General features: G+C 32.3%; 2 protein-coding genes across 2 annotated transcripts in view; both read right to left on the bottom strand.

Moving 5' to 3' along the window:
* Positions 1-761: 761 nt before the first annotated feature.
* LOC134695205 (uncharacterized) lies at positions 762-5,054 on the bottom strand. Its single transcript, XM_063556421.1, has 4 exons — positions 4,986-5,054; positions 1,998-2,080; positions 1,347-1,440; positions 762-1,037 (listed from the first exon to the last, which is right to left on the bottom strand). Exons 1-4 carry the CDS (start codon positions 5,038-5,040, stop codon positions 793-795), a joined length of 477 nt encoding a protein of 158 aa, XP_063412491.1. The 5' UTR covers positions 5,041-5,054; the 3' UTR covers positions 762-792.
* Positions 5,055-10,488: 5,434 nt separating this feature from the next.
* The window catches only part of LOC134694144 (cephalotocin receptor 1-like), a 66,769-nt gene continuing 57,736 nt past the window's right edge, over positions 10,489-19,521 (bottom strand). The window contains exon 3 of the mRNA XM_063555141.1: positions 10,489-10,931. Coding sequence (XP_063411211.1) covers positions 10,489-10,931 — 443 coding nt within the window. The remainder of the gene's footprint in view (positions 10,932-19,521) is intronic.

Genomic DNA, 19,521 nt, shown 5'->3' with positions numbered 1-19,521 from the left:
CCGTACAGTGACCTATAGTTGATAATTTCTGTGTCATTTTTGTCTTTTGAAGAGTCTTTATCTGATCAAAAACAAAAACAACGGGCATCCAAACACTTTGATCATAAACATAAACTTCGGACAAACAAACACACAACACCTATATCAGAAACATAAACTACGGAAAAACAAACAGAAATAATCTTTAACAAAAACAAAGACTAAGGGCATACACTTTGATCAAAATATTAACTATGATAGATAAAACTGACAACACCTATATAAGAAACATAAACTACGGACATCCAAATAGACAACTTGAATAAAAACATAAACGACGGATATACAAACAGACAAAACATCTGTCATAAACGACGAATAGAAAAACAAAAGTACCTAAACACTAAAAAGACAACTAACGACTGAACAAACACTAAAATAATTGGCTCCAAGATTGTAGACAGATTTTGTGTCAACTGTGTCAGAAATAATGTTAAACACAGCAAGTAACATTGAGTCGCATTCAAGATGTTCTAATTATGGCCATGAATGCGGGATTGTTCTTCCAGCAATGCAAATTGCTCTTTTGCGTGAACCAAACTGTTTGAACAAGAACTATGGACCCTTTCTAAACATTTGATACCCATTTTTGAAAGCTGAAGCAAAAGCGTCCAAGACGCACTTCATTTGGTTTGTTTAACGAGGATAATTTCTTTCTCAGAAGTGGCGTGTACTAGATATTTGGATGATGTCAAAATACATAACGAATGAACAACAATACATACAAAAAATCTCAATATTTTATAATTCAATTTATTTTTCGCAAATGTATCCGCCGAGTAAATCACCCATTGCACACCAAACATTGTGGAATCTGTATCCCCTTGCAGCATAGAAAAACATGCAATCTTGTGGTGCACTTAGTGATCCATTTGGTTCCGCTTTATCAAATGCAAAGTAAGTCATCTTGACCGTGTCTCCGTTCTTCTTGATCCATCTCCAATCTCCACCGGGCTTATATCTATTGATGTTACGTCCACCTACATAATAGTGAACACCTGTGAAATAAACAATATTCATAAGTTAATGTATGAAAAGATACACACAAATGTCTGAACATAAAACAGTCTCTTATGTTTTCAGTAAGAATAGGATGCATGTCTCTCCCCTCCAAGTTGTAACAAGTGGAATATGCCTAGAATGTCTTCACTAATTGGGTGTTCTGCTTTATAACGTATCTATGATGTATAGAGATAGTGTATTTTTAATACCTGCTGTGCGCACAATCAGTATATGATTTACATATTCATTTAAGTTTAAGCCCATGTCAGTTTATTGCAGTTACCATCTTACAGTATCTACGTTACCTGAGTTCATTTTTAATAGTTCATACTTCATGAGCAATGCTTCGTTTAGGGTTTCAAAGTTCGCCAAATATGCGCCACGCCGTAAACATTTAGCCTGAAATCATAGAAGTCCATTACTGTATATAGTTGTAGTTGTGCTATAGCCAAAACTCATTACAGTCACTAAGTACAGTTAAAGTCAATAACAAATTATATTAATACTAACTTCGATACTAATATGAAAGCATCCAAAACAGCTCACACATTTTTCATTTACATATGTCCAATGATAAAAGAGACTCCGTGCAAATTTTTCTAAAACTAATAGATTCTAAAAAGTAAATGTGTAATCGTGATCACTCAAACTTGCAATATAAAAGTAGATTTCAATAACACTTTCCGCCAGTTTCCCAACCCAGTTCTTATATGATTTTCTTACCCCAGGAGTAGATTACCTTAGCCGTATTTGGCACAACTTTTTGGAATTTTGGGTCCTCAATGCTCTTCAACTTTGTATTTGTTTGGCTTTTTAACTATTTTGATCTGAGCGTCACTGATGAGTCTTATGTAGACGAAACGCGCGTCTGGCGTATACAATTATAATCCTCGTACTTTTGATAACTACTTATACTTCGCTCTACCTGCCTTTTTGCAGAAAATGTGAATACTTACAAAAGCGTCATCAGCCGATATATTATCTTTTTGTATAAGATAACATCCTTTACCAACTCGACGGTACGGGTAGCTGCAATCGTCTGTAAATACATACACTGCTACTTTTGCATAGGTACTTTTTCTGTACAAAAAATCTGTGGTACTGGAAAATTACTTTTAAAATATAGTACTTTTTTAGTACTTTAAATTTATTGTAATATTTAGGTACCTGTTTTTTACAGTACTTGATTTGTACCTAATATTTGAGGTACACATTTAGTACCTCACAATTAAAGTACAAATTGAGTACTTAAAATTTGAAGTACAAATCAAGTACTGTAAAAAACAAGTACTTAAATATTACAATAAATTTAAAGTACTAAAAAAGTACTATATTTTAAAAATAATTTTCCAGTACTACAGTTTTTTTGTACAGAAAAAGTACCTATGCAAAATTAGCAGTGCAGGGCCGTAAATCTCAGTGAAATCCTAAAATAAAATGTCCGCTCCTAGATTAAAATACTTATCTGTGTTACAAACTGGTGCTGAAAAATGTACATTACGAGAAAATAATCATGCAACGCGTGTTTTAAAGTTACACCGGATCAATGAAATCCAAATCATGCACTGCTGGTGAACTGTGACTGAAATGTCAATTTCCTACAATGACAAAAGAAATTACATTGTGTACATTCCATCTCTATAGATGTTGTCTGTTCAACGTCCCCACCTGAAAAGAAATAAAAAGACTGAGTTTTCGTTATTAACAACCCGCGTCATGTGATGTTTCCTCAATCTGGCGCGCGCGCTGGACCTGAAATAGAATAAAAACTTTCCGAACTAAACATGAAACTTCCCCGGAATAATATAGACCCCTTACAGAAACAAACAAACAAACAAACACACACACACACACATAAATAACAATCAATCATGTTTCAAAAGGGGGGAGACCGTTTACAATTGCTTTTTAGAAGCAATTGATTTAAATTGTAAAATGGCAGTTTTAACCATTCTGTTCCGTTTATATAAAAAAAAAATCCCTAGGACCCCCCCCCTTTTTTTACCCCCCACTTACAAATGAATGTGTTTGATCAACCAATCAACGTGTTCAACAAACCAACCACCCAACCAATAAATCAATCAATCAATCAGTGCATGTTTCCGTCTCATGTGTTTGATATGGAGTCCACGATCTCATTTGTTTCTTTCTCGCTTGTTTCAAGAAACACTATCAAACGTGTTTAACCTACCAACCAACCAACCAACGTGTTTAATCAACCAATCAACATGTTTAGCCAACCAACCAACCAACCGATCAATCAATCAATCAGTGCATGTTTCCGTCTCATGTGTTTAATATGGAGTCCACGATCTCATTTGTTTCTTTCTCGCTTGTTTCAAGAAACACTTTCCAACGTGTTTAACCAACCAACCAACCAACGTGTTTAATGAACCAATCAACATGTTTAGCCAACCAACCAACCAACCAATCAATCAATCAGTGCATGTTTCCGTCTCATGTGTTTAATATGGAGTCCACGATCTCATTTGTTTCTTTCTCGCTTGTTTCAAGAAACACTATCTAACGTGTTTAACCAACCAACCAACGTGTTTAATCAACCAATCAACATGTTTAACCAACCAACCAACCAACCAATCAATCAATCAATCAAAAAATCAGTGCATGTTTCCGTCTCGTGTGTTCAATACGGAGTCCAAGATCTCAGTTTTTTCCGCTTGCTTCAAGAGACCCTATCCCAAGTGTTTAAGTAATAAATAAACAAACCAACCAACCAACCAAGCAATCAATCAATATGTATGACCGTTTATTTATGACAGTTTCATTAAAACAATATGGAAGGAAAGATCTATGATCAATTATTCAAGAAGAATTGAATTTCAATATTGTTCTTACATCTCTTCTGAAAAAACAAATCCACATCCTTCTTATCAGTTATACTCTGAAACTACAAGTCTAATCGACCCCAAAATTTGCAGTCATCAGGGCATACATGTACTAAAGGTTCATAAAACAACATGGTGCAGATATCTCTCAAGACTTTTCCTAGAGAAAAGAAATGGCAATGCCGTAAAAATCGCTTCCTACACTGCTACTTTTGCATAGGTACTTTTTCTGTACAAAAAATCTGTGGTACTGGAAAATTACTTTTAAAATATAGTACTTTTTTAGTACTTTAAATTTATTGTAATATTCAGGTACCTGTTTTTTACAGTACTTGATTTGTACCTAATATTTGAGGTACACATTTAGTACCTCACAATTAAAGTACAAATTGAGTACTTAAAATTTGAAGTACAAATCAATTACTGTAAAAAACAAGTACTTAAATATTACAATAAATTTAAAGTACTAAAAATGTACTATATTTTAAAAGTAATTTTCCAGTACTACAGATTTTTTGTACAGAAAAAGTACCTATGCAAAATTAGCAGTGTATAACTGATTAATAGTAAACTCATTGGCACTCACACCACATCTTCCTATATCTATCATCATAGATACCAGTACTAATGATACCCGTTACCTGTTACCTAGTCTGTAAATTCCGCCTCTGTCAGGCGAATCACGTGGGAGTTGCTATATACAAGCGCTCAATCTCACCTTAGTCATATGATTGATTATGGGTTTCATCATGAAAATTATGATCCATGCACCTTGGTGAATGAAAATGAACATAGAGTATAAAAATGTAAAAAAAAATCATAACAAAGCATGACACATGCTTGTGTAAGTGTGTGAATACGAATATATAATTTTTTTCGCTCAAACAATAAATGCATTAGACCGTTGGTTTTCCCGTTTGAACGGTTTTACACTAGTAATTTTTGGCCCTTTATAGCTTGTTGTTCGGTATGAGCCAAGGCTCCATGTTGAAGGCCGTACATTGACCTATAATGGTTAACCATTTTTTTAAATTATTATTTGGAAGGAGAATTGTCTCTTACACCACATTTCCTATATCTATTAACAGTATTACATACCCGCAAAACATCGCACCAAAAGAAGTACAAACAGAACGTAAGTTACAAATATCATAATGAATACCGCAGATATTCTTACATAAAACTCGTTTCTAGCAATTTTTTTTATACAACACAACATATACTTAGTATCTTATTTCATTTTAAGTACTGATACATGTTTTGTGAAATTTAAATCGATAGTCCACGTACTAAAATTTTCCGGTTACAGTTAATGGTTACATTTTCACCTGCCATATGTGCGCTGTCACGTACATTTCACTCAAATCTAACTTTACGTTGCATGGTTAAATCATATCGTTACATAAACATGTTAAAAATATTAGTTTCGTCAAACTAATTTGAGGTTGATTATACTATTATGAAATTTGTACTGTCTAATTTATCATAAGTACCGGATAACTTAATTTGTCCAGTATATCAGAAATAGGCAAAGTTCTTCCGTTTTAGGGCTAACAACTACCGATGGTGTGTGTACCTGGTGTTGTCTTCGTGTTATTCCAATCCTTACCAGTAAAGGAAAGCATATCAAAATATTTATAAAGCCAAACAAATACAAAGTTGAAGAGCATTGAGGATTCAAAGTCCCAAACAGTTGTGCCAAATGCGGCTAAGGTAATCTAGGCCTGGGATAAGAAAATCCTTAGTTTTTCCGAAAAATTCAAAATTTTGTAAACAGGAAATTTATACAAACGACCACATTATTGATATTCATGTCAACATCGAAGTGTTGACTACTGGGCTGGTGATACCCTCGGGGACGTAACATCCACCAGCAGTGGCATCGGCCCAGTGGTGTAAATAGTTATCAAAGGTACCAGGATTATAATTATACATTGATAAGACATAACATATAACATAACTGAAGAAGTGACAACGTATTCATACGCTTTCTGTTCTTTATATGAGTGTGTTTGTTCTTTTCGTATTCTGCTCTCAACCATATCATACATTAATCATTACTTTTCATGGTAGTCTTTTACTGGATTTGATTTCCAGTGTTATACTATAATATACAATATATTATTTACAAGCCTATACTTTGAGGAACATATATAGTATTTGAAATCAAAATCAGTTTACCATTATTAAAGAGCTGATCAACCAAAAGCCTACGCGTTGCATTAGGACATCTATAATTGTAACTGAATTTGACCCAAAAAAAAACATTTAGGACAGTTGTTATCCTTTCGTTTGGTGTGTTTGAGCTTTTGAGTTTCCCATTTTGATTAGGGATTTTCTCGGAGTTCAGTATTTTTGTGTTTTACTTTTTAGCAATTTTTTCAACAAATCATAAGGACATATTTGTATTGGTTAAATAACATTGCTTACACAATGTGAGTTGAATAAAAGTTGCGTTATAAGAGGTTGTGTCATAACTGTTATGATAAGTGAAATATCTGTCAATATACAAAATATCAGATGGCTCTTAAACCAATTTTAACAATTTTGTCAGTTTGCAATTACGCTTTATATATTACACATTTTTCCATAGATGGTTTCCTGCACAAGTTAAGAAAACTACGAAAATAATTGATCATTCTTTTTCTCATTTTTCCTGCATATTGATATCATCCATAAGTAGTATAAGATTTTATTAATTAAATAGAAAGCTTAGATAAGATGAATTTTGTTAAAGATTTATGTCTGAAATATATGTGTCAAACATATTCCTCAGTGTAGATAAGTATCACAATTAAAATGCTTATTTTTAAAAAGAAAAAGAAGTTCCTGGTCATTAACCAATCAGACGATGAGACAGACTCAATGTCCGAATCTTAATTTCAATTTCAAAGCTATTCAAACTAACACGAAGAGACCTCGACACTTCCATTTTATCTTCATTTGTTTGAATTTCCTCCACATTTTCCTTCCGTTTCACTATATTCAAATTGATTGACATTTAGTATCTTATTGATGTCCTCTTATTTCTGTCTAGACTGGTATTTTTGTTTCCAAGTAATGAATTGTTTCCTGTATTGTCTTTATGGTTTACAACAACTTAAGCTACTTTATTTTGACCTGGTACTTTTATTTTTTTTGAAAATCAGAAGGTTGCTTGTTTCGAACAAACTCGGCACAATTATAATTTTTTCCTTTGATATTTTATACGAAACCTTAGCTTGAACTCTCGCAGTGACAATACTGTTGACCACACATAGTTTAAAGAAACAAAAGAATTAAATTGTCATTATTTTGCTTTTGGATAATATATTTTAGGGAACACATAACAAGTAAGTGAGTGTCCCTCCTTTGAAATTGTTTTACTCGCGATTAATTAGATTATAACAAAATGTTAATTACTGAACCTTATTTCTAAATAAGGAAATGCCTGTACAAATCGGAAGTAAAAAATAATGACTGTTGTTTTCCATTCTTTTGCTGTGTTCGAGCTTTTGACTTTGCAATTAACAAAGGACTTACCGCTTGAGTTCAGTATTTGTGCTACTACATTTTTAAAGATAATATTTGTTTAATGTGAATAAAATCAAATTGAAACATTGAAGAGTACAGAAGTAGTGTGTCGTAAATTTACTAAATTAACGAATAGCCTATACCGTCATGTATGATTGAAGTGTATATATATATCAAATTATATGTATTATATGTATACCTTTAAAACAACTAATTGAGGTAAGTTCTTATAAAAAAACGAAACTAACTGGACTTTTTAGTACTTCCCTCTTGGCCTTATTTCTTATCGTAATTGATCATGAGCTATATAAGTAATATTCTTCTCATTGGTTTCAAACATTTTTTTTCAAATCTTTTAATTATCATTTTAAAACAAATATTCGTCTTCAGTTTCAATTATACTGTTTCAAATGGGGTCAAACCCGCCGATAACACTTGATTTTGTTGCTAAATATTCTATATTGTCAAAAATTAAGCAAGTATACAATGTTTCTCAATATACTTTTAAAGTAAAACAATTGACATATTCAGCAATGCATACACACTCGATTTACTCAGACAATTAAATAAAAAACCTTTACATGGCCGTTTATTTGATTCACTTGTTTTACACTCCTTTGAATAAAAACGATATCTTTATTTTAATGGCATTGCCGTAGTACTAGGCCAATGTACCAGCCAGTGTTTCGCAGAAAATCAACCAAGTGGAAGTAATACTATCAATTGTACCACCACTGATACTGCACGACATGAGGATTTCCGCAATAAATGTGTCTTCAATAATCTACTTGAAAATATCGGTATTACGGTCGTTATAAGTAAAATAAAATTATGACGCTATCAAATCATGTGTCAGAATTTGAAGTGAGACTATTTCATTATTCCAATTGTTTTAATCCAAACTATATGTGTCTAAATTTAATATCGAGTAAGTAAAAACAAATTTAACTGTTCAAATAATAAACAGTAGCTTTTGTGTTTTCAATTGGCAGTGTGTTTTTTATGTTTTATTGTTGATACAACAAATACACATATATGTCGTTATCTGTGAAACAGATATTCTGTAACTATCAATTTCGATCATCCCACAAGTGTGCTTATTTGTTGGTAAAACAACACCCGTTTTATAACACTTATGCTTTGAAGAACGGAGTCAATATCAAATAAAAAACAAATGTGTTTTGAACAAAAGATACTAACATGAACTAAATATGACATACATGACATTGACCTACAAAAAAGCCATAGAAATCACATTTGTAAAAATCAACCAATTAAAAATGTATTTCACATAAGACAAAGACATAAGAGGGAAAAGATCTTCTGAAAATAATTACACATTTGATTTACTTCAAAAATTAAGCTTTTCGTTGCATTTAAAACAACGACTTCATCCATTGTTCTTGTAAGATTTCGATTAACTGAGATATTTCTTGAAGATATATTGATTTTATTTTATTTTTGTTTTTCGTGAAAGATAATGCATCATTATAATCACATTCACGCTAACTGATTACAATAAAGTGCTAAATCTTTGGGGATAATAAATAAATCGTCCCATGAATGAAAAAAGAAAAGGAAGAGTACTCATTTAAGGATTCAATTGCCCTCAAACTTATTTGAAAATTAAATTTTAATCTGAGCATGTCGGTTTTTTGATATCATAGCCGATCTTCTTGTTTTGAAAATCTAGTTAAATTACTACGATATAATAAATTTTTGGACCCTAGATTCTTAAGTATCTGTACAGCATTAAACTCACCATGACAAAGTCCATTTGAATTTTTTTTATAACAGAGTGCATATATAAGCGATCAATAGATTTTTGTAGTTCTTGACCACATTACTTAAACTACCATTTAACTCTGAACAATGATTGATCTTTACCGTTAAATTGTTAAATTTTGACATTTTTATTCGAGTCTGAAATAAGAATTCAGTTGAACTTTTGTTTTTATATCTATTTGTAAGATACAATACGTCTTCACGAGTTGATTGGCTAATCTTAATGGTATATCTGTTTCACATATGACAACGAATATGTTTCCATTATCGTAACTTTTTGAAACTTTTAACTTTTTGGGCTTTATAAATATTTTGATATGAGCATCACTGATGAGTCTTATATAGACGATACACGCGTCTGGCTAACTAAATTATAATCGTGGTACCTTTGATAACTAACTACAATAATCTTTTCACCGAATGTGACCTATCGAATAAGACTAATCCCAACATTTTGACATGTACATCAGGACGAGTGCCAAATGCTGAAAAGCATTTGCTTACCCTTACAGAGCATATTACATCACCTCCATTATTTGGTGGATACGTCTTGCTTTGTCTTTAGATATGTATGTCGTGTTATTTGAACTGTTGTTTTTTGTTGATATTTTTAATATTTAGCCATGGCCTTGTCAGTTAATTTTCGACTTACAAGTTTTAACCTCTCTTTTGGGAAATTGATATCATAAAGCATATTTCAAACATGATATTGTTAACATAATTATTCGTCGATCTTATTCGTATTTTTTAAAGAGATTTTTCAAAATAGAGACTTTAATTGAGTTTGATTTCAGGTTTCGCGAGATCTGATTTTTTCGGCATTAACCAAGGTCATGAATTCTGGACCTTCAAAATTTGAGCGATTTGTTTTAAATAAATGTTTGTCATTTTATGCTGTTTCAATGATGATAGTTGCCCTTAAAAAGAAAAAAAAAGAAAGATTAGATCAAATATTTTATTGGTTTAAGTATAAGAATTTAATATTTTTGTTAAGAAAGCTCATAACCAAACAAATATTCCTACTTCCATTTTACAAATTCAAAACTGAAAAATAATTTGTCCAAAAACATTTCCATGACATACAGAGCAAATATCCAAACAATAAACACAACAAAGATACCAGGATATACAATTTTACCATGTTATTTCACTTTAATAATTTTACGCACACTGTATGACAATTGACTGTCGCTTTTGATATCTTTCGTCCCTCTTTTAAACCACAAGAAACATAATGGTCCGAAATTTATAAAAAAAAATGAGAAAGCCTTTGCAACGAACTAGATAAATAATTTCATATCAATCATAGCCTCCAACCAGCGAAAGAAGTACGTGACCACTCTGAACTATAAATATTATCTACAATGTATGAAGGATTGGATGAAGTTCTTAATAAACACGAATCGCCTTTGTTCAAATGGACAACACAGGTGTTTGAAGCAGAGGAATATGGGTTATCGGATCGGCTGTCGGCAGCTGTTGATCCAAGAATTTGATTGTTTTTAACGAATTCAACAGACAATATGTTTCCTCTTTCAACAACAACTGTGTAAGAAAATGTGTAAAATCCTTCTACAGGAGCCACAAAAGTTCCAGATTGCTGATTGTATCCATTCCCTGTATTTGTTTCAACATAATCAAATACAATTACATGATTATGACCAGGGCCTATTTCAGTTTTAGACAAGTAAGCGTAGAATGCAGTGAGTGTGCTGTTAGGTGTTTGTCTTCTCATTTTCTGAACTTCTGGAAAGAAACAATACAAAACATATAGAAGTTGATCTTTCATAAACTTTAGCAGTATAGACAATTAATTACATATGTTATTGTAGTTCCTATAATTACATACGATGTATACAAGATTATCTCAGGATAATTGTTATCGATCTCAGAAATGCATTGGGGAACGTTTACTTTCAATCTTTGTCAAACTGGGACATATTTATGCTTTATATTTATATTTCCTGACTAGTTTGACAGCTGGCTTAATTTCTCATTTGTATTAATGTTGCATGGATTACATTATATGAACAACATTGTTTGAGCAAAACAAACAACATTAACTTATGTTTTGATCCCACTATGTTTTACCCCGTCAAATGTTTAAATGTGTATGCCTATTCCAAGTCAGGAGCCTCTAATTTAGTGGCTGTGATTTCGTTCATTCTTTTATATATTAATTAAGCCGTCCAACTTTTATTGTAAAAGATATAATTCAATGTGCCTATGTGTTTCTTTTATCATATTCCTTAAGGGACAGTAGTAAAAGCATTAACGACATACCACTGCAATCAAAAAATTAAATAAAGTCTGCAACCAGATACAATCTTCTTCGCAATATTAAAGCATGTTCAACAAGGATGTGTTTTTAGTACACGGATGCCCACTCGCACTATCATTTTCTATGTTCAGTGGACCTTGAAATTGGAGTCAAAACTATAATGTGGCATTAGAATTAGAAAGATCATATTATGGGGAACATGTTTACTAAGTTTCAAGTTGATATGACTTCAACTTCATCAAAAACTACCTTGACCAAACACTTTAACATGGAACGGGACAGACGGAGAGACGTACGAACGGACGCACAAACCATAAAACATAATGCCCCTATACTATTGTAGGTGGGGTATACAAATGCAGGGGATTTCACAGACTATAAAAGCTCTGCCATCATCGCTAAATCCATTAAATAACAAAATACGACGATTTAACAGGTACATGAGTATGTGTCAGTATGAAACTAGAGCTTTACAATTTCTCACCTTTCTTCATAAATTAAGTTTGCTTTGCCTTTTTCATTTCCGGATTTATAAAATACCTGATACGACTTGTCCTTTTACCATGCAATATCCTGTCATTCAGTACATTACTAGCAACAGTCTGCAAGGCTGACACACGTTTCTGCGTCCTGGTGTATGACTCGCATTTTTCCAATTTCCGTTTTAAATCCTGAATTTCAAAATTTTGAATATTCCGATCATTCATAAGAAAAGCAATTTGAGAACTTTGTTCTTTCACTATGGTCTTTAGTCTTAACATTCTATCCTCAGAACTGTCATTTGGTACAGCAAATACACAAATCAATTGCAGTAAGAATGAGCTAACAAGCACGTATAGTGACATTGTCGAAATGGATAATGAATCAGACTGAATAAATGTCTATAAGGTTAATAAGGAATAGATTTGATATATATATCTATCGTGTGCAAAAGGTGAGAAATAGTCTTAACCCTTACCATGCTGAGTTGTTTTCAGAAATTGTCTAAATTTCGAGTATTTCCAAAAATATGCAAATGATATGCAAATGAGCTGTACCCTGATGCTGATGCATAATGATTGCAATAAATCTAAAATAAGGGATCACGGGGTGGGGTGGTCAGGGTGAGGAGGCGGGGAAGGGTCGGCGGGAATTTGCCCCAAAGAAGGTCCTCAGGTGCAAAAAGCGTCAATTTTGACGTTTTTGCGTTCTTTTTCTCGACCTGTAATTCTGAGAGATGCTAATAGATGCATCCATCTGTAGTTTACATGTAGCGTTGACACCAGTAAACACTTTTATCACAACAGTTGTTAGGTCGGAGTGAAACTGATCTGGGTTCATCAGTGTAAAGAAGGTCTTTTGCACCAAAATTCACAAAATTTCGGAATTTTTCCACTTTTGAACTTTAACTGGACTTGCAACCGGAAGTAGTCGTTTCCTCGGCGTATTTTGATAATAAACACGACCAGCCGTTATGTGCCTTTAGGTTAACAGTATTTGTCAAGGTTTTAGTCCTCTGAACTCCGTGATTCAGAGCTTGAAGGTAAGCCTACCCCTCCAAAAAAAAACAATTTTGTCCGATATCAAATTTTGAAGTTCGTATTTGAGCTCAAAATGATTATTAAAAGTGAGAAACATGACGTGAATAGTTTCAGATTGAGGAAACGTGTGTACACTAAGAATTAAATGGTATTACGATGACCTCTAAATGTATGGAGCGCCATTGATGCCAAAATAACGGAAATCTGGGTACGGCCGTAATATTACGGCCCCCGCACGACAAGCGTTAAGTTGTATGATAAGTTCGAAATTCATGCGCATATTAATGCACATTATCGTTCATGGATTTGTGTTACTACACTTGTCTTTAGACAACACATAGAAATAAGAAAAATGTAATATGATCCAGTTGAAGATATGAATTATATTTTTTTCTTATTTGTATTTACCAAACAAATGAGATAAACATAGGAAGAACATGATTATAACTATATAGTATCTATTCATTTCCAAAATATTATTTTTGATGAACTGAAATGATTTACTTTAAAAGAAGGACAGTCGAAAACAAACTGACCACGATTTGTCTATAAAAAATAAGACAAACACAAATAATAGTAAACAAGACACAACATGGAAAACTAAATACTGGGCACTACTAACACCATCATGAACTGGGAAGGATCTAAGGTGCTCCAGACGGGTAAGCAGATCCTGCTCCTAGTCTTATTTGGTAGGTCACAATTGTGAAAAGAGTAAAAACCAACTCGTGATGACGTCTGTAAAATTGACATATGAATGATTTGAACCATTTGAAACTCCTTTAACCAACTGTGACTAGGTGGAGAGGTGATCATTGACACTCATACAACATTTTCTCAGGTATATTTTGAAAATCTTTTAATCATCTGAAAACACCCATTTTAATCAGCTGTCAAAAACCAATTTCACATCGGTACATGAACTGGTAGGTTTGTGTTTTTTTTTTATTTCTATGGCTATAATTAAAATCGAGACAACCGAAGCTGTATGTACGACATCCCTACATAGATCGCGATGTATTTTGTTCAAAGTTATGATTGTCTTTCTGAAATTGTATAACATCTCACCCTTTATTTTATTGATTTTGTAATAACATTGTGTCAGAGATCAAATGTGTCCGTTCAATTGACGTGTCAATATGTCTTTTGATTGAGTTCACCCATTTCAATTGATAGTTTATTGGGTGTCATTCTATGTTGTTAAGTTACACTATTGTTTCAGGTAAGGGTGAAGGTTAGTACATATTAAAACGTTTAAGCCTGTTGCATAGTTTGTATCTGTCCTAAGTCAGGATCTTATGTTAGTGGTTTTTGCTTGTTGAGGTTGCTCATAAACGTTTCTCGTTATTCGATTCTTATATATGGGTTTTTCCGTTTGACAAGTTTTACACTAGTTATTTTGTGGGGTCCTTTATAGCTGCTGTTCGGTGTGAGTCAATGCTTTGTGTTGAAGACCTTACTTTGACCTATAATGGTTTACTTTTACAAATTATGAATTTGATGGAGAGTTGTCTCATTGGCACTCATACCACACCATTTTACATCTATAAGAAGCTGTGGTATTGGCGCCAATTAGAGCACTCTTCATCAAAGCAATGATATTTTGTGACATCAACTATGTTGCTACTTTCAAATCATGTCTTGTGATTCATTCTTTTATGGTCTTTTGCTACTTATCGCTCATTTTAAAAAAAAGAGTGTTACAAAAACATCAAAAGACTTTGTTCTCTTCTAGCTATTTTTTTAAGATAGAAATATTTGATATTGAGGTAATTCTTCTTCTATGTTGAAATCTATTCACTGACAAACTTGTAAATTGTTTATAAATATGAGCAATGACAGATTTTTTCAGATAAGTTCTTACTATTAATCGAGATTTGACATTGCATTTTAAGAACACTTATTTTGTACAATCTGAAATGACACGCTTCTATAAAATGTTATGAAATAAAATAAAAAAGTTGGCCACTTCTAGCTGAGGCAAATATGTCGTTTGTGTGATATATGATTGAAAGAGCAATTCTATACATTATAACAATCTGCATTCAAATAAAAATGTTGATGAATAAGTTATATATTGATTCATTTAATTCTTATTTGATTACTAGTATCTAATTCTGTATTTAAAGAGGATTGCCAACAGCTTATGGTGTATCTTCTCTTTACGTTTAAAACATACATTTGTTTTTTTAAACGGCATGTTAATATATTAAACGTGTTTCCTGTTATATTGAAGCCAACAGAAGCGTATCATCCTTTTCCACTTGTAATGATACTTTATGATAGCTGCTTCCATTTTGAACATTACTGTTTCCGGTTAGTAGAAGCATTAGTGGATATTTTTCTGAGGTCGCCAGTTCATTCAATACTATTAATGCCATTACCGTAAACAGCAATGATGAAAACGTATCTATCAGGGTTCATAGACATGTATTATCTTTAACCACATTAATCGTCTGAGAAATATGTCAATGCTATTTACAATAAAGGATTCTGATGAAACATAACTCAAAGAAGTATGGACAGTCAGAATGAAAAAGGGCGATATGGTATGATTACCAATGAGTCGAATATCTAACAGAGTGCATTTGAATCGGATTTAAGCAACAAAAGGTCACTGTACGGCCATATCAAAGGACAAAACCCGTACCGAAAGTATAGCTATAAAAGACTTTTTTTTTGGTATCATCTAAAAGGTTTGAAACTATATTTTGCTTTCATATCGTGTATGGAACTATGAAATATCCGAACAATAACTTTAAATTTTGAGTTAAATGCAATTACGTAAAGATGACTCAACAGTGCGCCTTTTTTTTCGCATACTTCTTACGAAGAAATCCTTAGAAACGGTTGCTTTTAGGAGTATTCTTAAAATCCGTTTTTTGCAACATTGAAACTCTGGCGTGTCTGAGAGCACCCTTTCTTGATGTCAACAAGCGGTTCAAAACGTTCAACAAAACAGAAATACGTACGGTCAATACAGTGTGTATTGTAGCTTAAATATTAAATCGACAGAAATATATATGGAATAAGCATAACATTAAAAAAAAAAAGATATTGACATGTACGACGTTGACAGTATCTGGAGTGTTCGCTCCCAAAACACATTCTAATCAGACACGTTCGCCCATTGGGTCTGTTTGCACTCTATTTTAATTAAGATACTGGTTGAATTAAAAGATGTCTTTCAGATGAATACATGAAAATATTTTCCCTATAACGCAACATTAAACCGTAAACAAAGGATAACGATATAAACAACTGCTTTTCGACGTACGGCTTTTAAAAACAAGTTTAACTCATTAAGTATGCTATAAAGACATCGGGGTTCATCCTCACGCTACCCGTTTGGCGTGTTATAACATTTTGTTACTGACATAAATTTCTTTTTTACCTGAATGATCTCATTTCTAAGAACTGGCAGGATTTTATTTCGGAGTAACTGAAATATTTTCCCACTGCCATATTTTGATGATATTTTTCTTTTCACATAACAACTCCGGAGTTTGTAAATATTTAAGCAGAAATATTTAGAACGCGAGAAACCGTCTAGTTACACTGACATGTCTTCGCGAATTGTATTTCGTGACTAGTTGTAAGTATGAGAATAAACACATAGGGAGCAGTTCAAATGAAAACGAGAATGATATCCAATTGTAAAACCTAAAAGATCAACATATTAAAACGATCTTATACAAAGATTGCCTATTTTCTTGTAGAAAATAAGTCTAGTTGCCTGTGTGAGAATTGAATGTAGAAATTGTATACAGGTCAATTAGTCAGTCTAGAAACAGTTCAGTTTGCAAGAAGTTAATCAATCGTTTCAGTTTATATTCGGTTTTCATTTATTAGCACTAATGAAGATGCATATGAAATCCGAATCAAAAATTTATCAAATGCATTACTTTTTGTCATGATGAAATCACTTATTGTTGGTTACTTGATGACTTGATTTGAATAATTTAATGACATTAATTCAGTGGCTAAGATATTTAGGACAAACCATAGATATTATATATTTAAAGATATGTCACGATTAAAGTGCAAAATATAAAGTCATGCACAGGCTTTGCACGAAAATGTGAAACATAATTCGAATGTTCAGATAACTCAATTATCTATTGCTATAAAAGGATATAAAAATCGAATCGTTTTCTCAAAATATTTTGATTGATTTAATTCGTTCCCTGCTTAATTGTGTGTTATGACAGGAATCATTTCTATAATTATATTGTCTTTACTTTTAAGAATCATTTAGTGTTATACTAAATACTTTAAATTTCCCTTTTTTTTATGCCAAATTCATTCAAAAGTCACAGCTGTTAACCTTAAACTACAGGATCGGCTTTCTATCCTAATTATCTGTTATTAATAAGTTTTTCTACGTGCAAACAGTTCAAGATAAATTCCATAAGTATTTTCCCTCTGTTAATAGTTATAAAAGGTACCAGGATTATAATTTAGCACGCCAGACCCGCGTTTCGTCTACACAAGACTCGTCAGTGACGCTCATATCAAAATATTTATAAAGCCAAACAAATACAAAGTTGAAGAGCATTGAGGATCCAAAATTTCAAAAAGTTGTGCCAAATACGGCTAAGGTAATCTATGCCTGGGATAAATTTTGTAAACAGAAAATTTTTGTTAATCAGTTATGGATCAACTCTCCATACTTGATTATGTGCGTAATGAATATCCATTTGCTTGTAATTGTAACTCTGTGAACTTGTCCTTCTTTGTGATTTAAAAGACTGTAACACAATGTGACCACTGTACCTAAAAAAAATTCATATTATGTCTGTTGCATGTTACTAACAAATTTTGTCAATATAATGAAATAAAAGACGACTGTCATAGAAGTGAGAGGTTCAAATGACTTAAACACGAGATGAAATACACTATTTTCTACAGGAGAAAATGCCTGTACAAATTAAGGACCATCACATATTTTCCATTCGTTTGATGTACTTGAGCGTTGGATTTCGCTATTTGATATGGAACTTTTTGTTTTGAATTTCCTGGAGGCTTTTTTTTTTTATTTCATTTGTCCGGTTTGGAGGGGGGTCGGATTTTTTGGTGGAAGAGAGAGGGAGTGTTTACATTTTGTTTGAGTATTAGAGTGGTATATGTTTTATTTCATAGTGCCTTAAACTGCGTTATCAATTTTATGCTATATTAGCATTTACTTCTTTGTTTGTTTGAATCAAATTAGTTGTGTTGCTTTTGGTATTTGAGTGTACGAACTTTTTGCTTCTATTAATGTCCGTAATATGGCTTTTATTGTTCCGTAACAAAAGATCTAAAATAAGCCATACTACATGTTTTAGCAGGTTTTCCAACCATTGTTATTGGTAAATTATAACTAATAAGCTAACCAAATGTTATATCATATGAATCGTGATGCATTTGTAGAGCTTTTTTAATTGAAATGTTCTTATATAATCTATGCTTTTTACTTGTCCAATAAACTTCCTTTATAAATCTCTTTGCAAATCATGGATATTTTTGTCTAAAAAATTGTATGTTTTCTTTTCGAATTTTCTTTTCATTAAAATATTTTTAGAATACATTGACACTTTCGATCTAAGAATTTATTTTATTGTGTTACAAAATGTACGTACGTACAATTATTTGTATTATTGTTTGCAGTCATGTCCCTTTAAATGTTATTAATTATTTAACATAAAATAGAAATTGAAAAGCTTTGTCACTATGTATCATCGCAACCAGAAATTGGGTACTAACGAAGCGGAGAGAAATAGAAAAGAAAGTAAACAAGTTAAGAATTCATTCAATTTAAAGCATTTCCACTCATTTGATGAGGGTGCCGCTTTATGAATGATTTTCTGATATATATGTCTTTTAGTTTTTAGGCCGATAAGTACAAAACTAATACAAGATTTTGTGTAATACTCCAAAACTTGCCACTAAGTACAGGATAATTTCGAGGTCGATCGTCCTTTGTTGCCCCATTTTCAAGACATTGAACTGTTTTTCATTATTTTTCCAGACACGTTTTTAGATTATTATAGTGTGGCATCATATTTACTGAAATTTGTTGTCAAAAACGTGTTTTTTTAAAGAACATGGACAAAAATATTGTTTGTTTGTTGTACGGCGAATTGCAGGACGTTGTACGGCGAATTGCAAAATATCAACTTTTGTCTGTACGGCGTCTTGCAATATATATTACAATTTTAAGAGGAAATTAATCACTGTTAAGATAATATCAAGTGACGCTACTTTGTTGATATCAAAGCTTTACAGGCTTACAAATATACAAAATGTCTTACTTATCAAATACTATTAAATACATGCCGTTAATTCAGTTAAGAAGGCTTCGATCGTTGCGTACCGCTTTTCGATTTTGTACAAAAAGATTTTTTTCAACCGTATTATCCTAAATACATTAATATATCGTTATACACCTTTATACTACTTACGACTGTTGTCTTATTTGTTGTTAGGGTGAAATTTTGTAAGTTCAATAAAATAAACCGTCCATTCATCTTTTCTGGTTCTAGCTTTTTTTTAG

This window comes from Mytilus trossulus, chromosome 13, assembly GCF_036588685.1.
Source record: "Mytilus trossulus isolate FHL-02 chromosome 13, PNRI_Mtr1.1.1.hap1, whole genome shotgun sequence".
NCBI classification, from domain to species: Eukaryota; Metazoa; Mollusca; class Bivalvia; order Mytilida; family Mytilidae; genus Mytilus; species Mytilus trossulus.
The sequence above is the reverse complement of the archived record's forward strand: the minus strand, read 5'-3'. Positions and strand labels throughout refer to the sequence as shown.

Bases quoted from the DNA above. Each gene is read 5' to 3' on its own strand.
- LOC134695205 (XM_063556421.1), bottom strand. From the start codon at position 5,040: ATGATATTTGTAACTTACGTTCTGTTTGTACTTCTTTTGGTGCGATGT. The intron at 2,081-4,985 runs GTATGTAATACT...ATGTATTTACAG, and splicing joins TTTGGTGCGATGTTTTGCGG to ACGATTGCAGCTACCCGTAC. The intron at 1,441-1,997 runs GTAAGTATTCAC...CTATGATTTCAG, and splicing joins TATCGGCTGATGACGCTTTT to GCTAAATGTTTACGGCGTGG.